Source organism: Sphaeroforma arctica (assembly GCF_001186125.1).
Source record: "Sphaeroforma arctica JP610 unplaced genomic scaffold supercont1.1435, whole genome shotgun sequence".
Classification (NCBI taxonomy): Eukaryota; class Ichthyosporea; order Ichthyophonida; genus Sphaeroforma; species Sphaeroforma arctica.
Genome location: NW_014039123.1, coordinates 5275 through 12109, shown reverse-complemented (window position 1 = coordinate 12109; position 6835 = coordinate 5275). Strand labels below are relative to the sequence as shown.

The 6835-nt window shown below is 45.5% G+C and overlaps 2 protein-coding genes across 2 annotated transcripts in view; one reads left to right on the top strand and one right to left on the bottom strand.

Annotated features, from left to right (window-relative positions):
* SARC_10905 (hypothetical protein) overlaps window positions 1–1327 on the top strand; it is a 3077-nt gene extending 1750 nt beyond the window's left edge. The window contains exons 2-3 of the mRNA XM_014295031.1: window positions 239–410; window positions 793–1327. Of these exons, the coding sequence (XP_014150506.1) occupies window positions 239–410; window positions 793–934 (314 nt within the window). The 3' untranslated portion in view covers window positions 935–1327. The remainder of the gene's footprint in view (window positions 1–238; window positions 411–792) is intronic.
* A 48-nt stretch (window positions 1328–1375) lies between these two features.
* Window positions 1376–6835, bottom strand: part of SARC_10904 (hypothetical protein) — a 9907-nt gene continuing 4447 nt past the window's right edge. The window contains exons 6-12 of the mRNA XM_014295030.1: window positions 6374–6468; window positions 5633–5739; window positions 4878–4988; window positions 4152–4317; window positions 3511–3620; window positions 2346–2713; window positions 1376–1846 (exon numbers count right to left, since the gene is read on the bottom strand). Of these exons, the coding sequence (XP_014150505.1) occupies window positions 1702–1846; window positions 2346–2713; window positions 3511–3620; window positions 4152–4317; window positions 4878–4988; window positions 5633–5739; window positions 6374–6468 (1102 nt within the window). The 3' untranslated portion in view covers window positions 1376–1701. The remainder of the gene's footprint in view (window positions 1847–2345; window positions 2714–3510; window positions 3621–4151; window positions 4318–4877; window positions 4989–5632; window positions 5740–6373; window positions 6469–6835) is intronic.

Below are 6835 nucleotides of genomic sequence, written 5' to 3'. Positions count from 1 at the left end.
ACTGTTCATAGATGATTAATAAGCCGCTTATTAACGTTAGCTTCACTTCCTGGTCGGCCGACGCGGCGTCTACAAACACCAAACAGAAACACAACCATAGTCGGAACCTCTGCTATGGCGATGTATACGCAATTCGTCTCACTCTGGAGCACCAAATGGTCCCATTCACAACTCTCGGTACATAGACCTACAACACAAGACACAGCCAATCACACTATAGCCGCACCCGTGTGCACAGGTGCTGAGGGCAGTTATATCTCGTATGAAGAAGCACCGGCTGCTTGGCAATTGGATGATGGCAGCAGACCACCCCACAGAAAGCTATTTTTAGATCCGGTGTATGACTCTGACAGGAAAGTCTTCACCGCAACGGTTGAATGGGATACCGGATTCAATGGAGACACCAAATGGTAAGGGACGAACCACTTCGCGCTCTATTGCGAGTGACGCCCACATGTTATTCTGTGTGAACGGGGATGTGTGTGGTTACACCATTGAACTGAAGTGTCTGACTATAGTCCTGTTATCATCGTGGCATGTGTGTATAAGCCATGTCAGCTGTGTCATCGTGGCATGTGTGTATAAGCCATGTCAGCTGTCATCGTGGCATGTGTGTATAAGCCATGTCAGCTGTGAACGCCCTGCGTTGCTCTCATGTACTACGCATCCTTTCGTTTCCCCGAATGCCATTTTAACGATAAATTAACGCTTTATATAGAACTACAATATCACTACCGTACTTCATACGTGTGCCGACGAACTCATAAACGTTTGTGTCCTTATATATACCAGGGAATACACCATTGCGTTTGCCGATGACTTTCGCACTGTGGTAGCGGGTGCGGTGGAGAGATATGGACTCGACGGTAAACTGATAGGCGAGACACTGTTCAATCAGCAACTGTACTACAGGCTGTGCTACGACGAGATGTGAGAGAAGTGTATTGTATTGTATTGCATGTGCGAATAATGTGTTAATGAAGCCCATTCCAACTAAAGACTGCTATACGAACTGCGCTATGAGGTGAAGTGGGAGGATTAGTTTGTATTGTATGTGCAAATGAAGCCCATTCCAACTGAAGACAGCTACGCGAACTGATCTATGAGGAGATGTGAGAGGATTATATCGCATTGCATGTGCGAATAATGTGCAAATGAAGCACATTCCAACTGAAGAAAATGAAGCACATTCCAACTGAAGACTGCTTTACTAACTGTGCTATGAGATAGGTTTGTTTCTATTTACTACAAATACAAATAAAGGACACTTCAGTCTGTAACTGTTCTGCCTCACCTGCTATGACTAGACAGCAGGTGATCCGTATGGATTCAACCCAACTCTAGAGCGCGACAAAGTAAGCTAAACACAGCAGAGCAAGGTTCACAAACGTATTTAATTGCTAACTTGTTAACTGGGCGCCCGAGACAATGCCGTGTTGGCCCTCATAACTCCTAAGCATAGCTCCCCACACACCATCCTTCTGCTCCCACATGCCCTGATAACCACTTAGGGTTTTAGGCCACACCATAAACCCTAAGGTTGCACGCACATTATCTTCTCCGGGAGGGGATGGTGTAGGTAGAACAGGTGTAGTGGCTATGGTGTGAATAGATTAATACTAGAGTGTTGCTAAGCTAACTGCGGCAGTCGACACTAGGAGCGAGGTCTGCCTCCGTCTCGCAGAGAGAGAGAGAGACGCTCTAGCGCTTGTCGTGTCGGCAGAAGCGCAGGGCCAAGTAAGCCAGAATACGCCACACCACCCACAGCCCACACAGTCCCACCATGGAGATCCACAGCTGATCCGAGTACCCAGCCACACCAATACCCCATTGTGATTGAATGACGCTGTGTAGGTAGGTAGGTATATGGAAAGGGAGTACAGTATGCGTTAGAGGGTGAGCGGTTGGTGGTGTCAGCACTACATGCTTAGGCCTGGGTGGGTTGGTTGAGCCAGTCCTTCACCTGATGTACTCAGGCCGTGTGTTCGCATCTTGTCTTGGGTTAGATTTAGTATACGCAGTTGCCGAATGGCGAGGGTGCTCACTGGAGCGTCCGCAACACCAAAGATATTAGATATATGCACACAGGTGTTGGGATGAATGCACGTCAGACAGCGCAAGTACAGTGAACGTACACAGACAGACACATATTATATAACCAGTGCATGAGCATATATATGTGCACAACAGTACATGTGCATGTGTATGTCGACATGGGTACTATCACAGGTAGACACACGCACCTGATAACACCAGTACATGTGCACATGCGTACTTTCATTCCTAACACAAGCAGCGCATCACCGTACTAGTTGATACTGATAAGCATAGCCTGTGGCACATACTCGTTGCAGACGGTGATGGAGGTGCCACCCTGACAATACTGCCAGCCGTCACACTCGCCCGACGGCCACTGATTGATACCAAACGCACTAAAGGCATAGCCCAGGAACGATATGTAGTAACACCAGATGAAGTAGTCTGGGATGAGTGGACGTTGGATATAGAACCCTGCGAATAGGAAATTCAACAGCACCACGGGCAACATCATCTCGGCGGCCTGTTCCATGTCTTTCGCCAGATACGTGAAGCACTGGGCAATGGCAAACCCGACTTCAGACGAGATAACCAGAATGACAAAGTACAGCAGACCTGCGGACACACTCGCGCGCAAGCCGATGATGGGGTAATTGAGAGCAGTCCACAAGGTGGCCTGAGCAGAGATACAGTACGTGTTAGATCAGAGTATGGCTGAGTGCAGAGAGAGGCGAACGCTCAGGGCGTGCACGCACACATGTATGCCTGCATTCGGTTTGGTGTGTGATGATGATTGACTGACAAATTTGTGTGTGTGTGTGTGTGTGTGTGACACACAGCTCGCGAGGAAACACAGACGTCGAAATGAACAGCTTAGCAATACGGTGCAAACTCAGCAGCGCATACACACACAGCTATGACAGACGCACATGAACACACAGCTATGATAGAAACACATGTGCACACAGCCATGATAGAAACACACGCACACACAGCTATGATAGAAACACATGCCCACACAGCTATGATAGAAACATAAGTACAGACAGCTATGAAAGAAACACATGCACACACAGCTATGATAGAAACACATGCACGTACAGCTATGATAGAAACACATGTACACACAGCTATAATAGAAACACATGCACACACAGCTATGACAGACGCACATGCACACACAGCTATGACAGATACACATGTACACACAGCTATGACAAAAGCACATGCACACACAGCTATGATAGAAACACATGCACACACAGCTATGATAGAAACATATGTACAGACAGCTATGAGAGAAACACATGCACACACAGCTATGATAGAAACACATGCACGTACAGCTATGATAGAAACACATGTACACACAGCTATGATAGAAACACATGCACACACAGCTATGATAGAAACATATGTACAGACAGCTATGAGCCCACACCACAGACGACTAAACACACAAACGCAGCGCACCTGAGCAATCGTGACGGGGAGTTCGGATAGGAACTCGCTGGCGTAGAAGGACGACACTTGATACGCTTGCGCCTGACGCTCACGGTAGAAGAAGTTTCTGGTCTGCATCACTGTACAAACGGGGTGCCAATTTATATTATATATATAAAAGAAAATACAAAAAGATGTGTGATGTATTGGATTACTTATATACACAGGGTTGTGGTGTACGTCTAATTTGCGATTAACGGTGAGAGCAGTGTGTTTATGGTGAAATGCGATGGATAGATACGAGACGCACAAGCACTGGCGAACAAAGCATGCACAGGGGATAAACCCAGATGGTTAGTACGTGCACAGAAGCCAAATAAGCCAAATAAACCATACAAGCCAAATAAACCATATAAAAGCCTATGAGCCGAAGAAACCATACAAGCCAAATAGGCCAAATAGAGAAGTATATGAGCAAAAGCCAAACAAACCATACAAGCCAAATAGGCCAAATAGAGAAGTATATGAGCAAAAGCCAAACAAACCATACAAGCGAAATAAGCTAAATACGGCAAATATGCCAAATAAAACCGTACGAGCAAAAGCCAAATAAACCATAAAAAGCCAAAAAAAAAAAAGCCAAAAAAAACATGATTTGGGTGCGCACATACGTCCCGGCAGGAAACTCATCGCGCCGAAGCCAAAGACCATAACGCCGAAATTAAGAACTGAAACAATGTTATAAGAGGCAGAGCAACTCTTGTCCTGCTGCGGGAAGGTAGTGCACAGCAGGAAGGTCATGAAGATCACTCGCGCAAACCGACTCAACCAGTACCCCTGTGGGAGGAGATCACAGAGGAAGAGAAAAGAAAAGGATGAGGCAATGGGGAAGGATAAGGGAAAGGGAAAAGGGTATGGGGAGGCTTATCGGTTCTGCACAATGCTGTTGTGTAGTGAGCGATGCGTGGTTAGTACAAGGTTGTGTACAGTGAAAAGGGTGGGTTATTAGTTATGCACAATGTTGTTGTGTAGTGAGAGATGGGCGGTTGGTACAAGATGGCTGTTGTGTACAGTGAAAGGGGTGATGTTAAATATAGACAGGTGTGGGTTTTTGACAATACACCATGTTGTTGGTTAGAATATATTGCCAGCTTGAAGCTGCACAAGCCAAATGTACCTCAATTCACACATGGCGCAAACAGGTGCAACTGCTAATGCAGACAAGTGGCGAAGGCATACCTTATTAAAATCCTAAACACTCAACCCTAAACAAGTAGCACTGCTATGAAAGTATACCCTATTAAAACCCTAAACCCTACAACAAGTAGCACTGCTATGAAAGTATACCTTAATTAAACCCTATACCCAATAATAAGTAGTATGATATGAGGGCATACCTTATCTCTCTTGCGGCCGGCTACGGTTCGCAGGAGACACTGCCATGTGTTCCACGTCGACGGGTTGATGAAACGCACAGGCTCAGTGTTAACCAAGGATTTCCTCCTCAGCTGTTACGTACACAGAATAACCGTAGGATGAAGGAGAGCACAAGCATGATGAGAAGTGTAGCAACACTCACATGATCAGAGGTGGTATTTGGCTTAGTTGATCAGTGGTCTACCAGATGTAGATACATACATGCATGTGTAGCATGACATCAGATGTAGATACATACATGCGTGTGTAGCATCACATCAGATGTAGATACATACATGCATGTGTAGCATGACATCAGATGTAGATACATACATGCATTGTGTAGCATGATATCAGATGTAGATACATACACGCATGTGTAGCATGACATCAAATGTAGATACAGACATGCATGTGTAGCATGACATCAGATGTAGATACATACATGCATGTGTAGCATGACATCAGATGTAGATACATACATGCATGTGTAGCATGACATCAGATGTAGCTGCGTAGCACATGCATGCCCATGTACTAGTGTGTGAGTGTGCACAACACTCTTCTCCTTAAGGCTGTGACAACTCCGAGTGCGGAGCGTCGCAGGTCATTGGCTGTAATGTGTGCGACAGATTAAACGACAGCAAGCCATCGCCACACACGCACTTGTCCGGGTGAGTGGTGTGTATGCACCTCTGTACTCGCTTATCAGTGTGACTGTAATGCGTGTGCGTACCTCTAAGCGTTGCAGCTGACTCTGCTTATGGTTGAGCGTGGACTCCATGCGGTTCTTAGACACTTGCGATCCCTGGTACTTCTCCACAAAGTGCTTCAGGGTGAGGTCTGCAGTGGGTGTCAAGACGCGGGTGAGCAGAGTGACGTCATCGGGAATACACGTCCGAGTAGTTTGACGTCATCAGCAAACCACGTGCGAGTTGTGGAATTGTGTGACGTCAGCATACGTCAGGTGAGCGGATGGCCACAGTTATCGTCAGTGACAAGTGGTTCGATTTGCGAGGGCAGCACATCAGTACCGGTCTTGGGTTTTAGGGTTTAGAAAATCCTAAACCCTGAAACCCAGTAAATATACTATGTACACTGGATGTTGGAGCAACGCAGGCGTATGGAGGGGATGAACAGTCTAGTACACCCAACAGTCATCAATGGGACACTCAAATGACTGTTGGGTTTAGCCATGGCACGAGCGCAGCAACTCACTCAAGCGAAGCAGAACATGCACAGCCACTCGCCCACAGTGTAACCCACATGCCACATGTCATATGTCAGATGTCATATGTTGAGCAGTTGTATAGAGATAATGTTTACACAGCGCCCACAGTATAGTACACACTGTTACTTATACATCCATCAGTTGCAATAGTAATAGGATCAGTAATAGTGATTGGAATAAAACTAGTAATAGTAATAGAGCCCCACGAACACTCGCACGCGTTTGGGTGTGTGTGGGTTGACATGCCTGGTCCTTCCACCATCTTCTCTCCATTGCCCGTGCCACTTCCCGTGACGGCGATTAGGTAGTCCGCAGGATTCATCGCATCGTCGTACACGAATCTGCAATGGAGTGAGTGTGTGAATTGGTGTGTGAGAGTGTGTGTGAATTCGTCAGCGACAGCTTAAGAAAAGACGGGTGCAGACGAGGTACGAAGGGAAAGGTATGCGAATGCGAAAAGGACTTGTGTCAGGGCACATAAAAACAAACACCTATATACACACACACATATATTTATATATATATATATATATATAATATGTAAGTATATGTATATACATATATATATCTATTATATAATAAAAATATATGTATACACACACACACACATATTTATATATATTTATATATATATATATATATGTATGTATGTATATATATATGTATATATATATATATATATATACTACCACGACCACACACCACCAC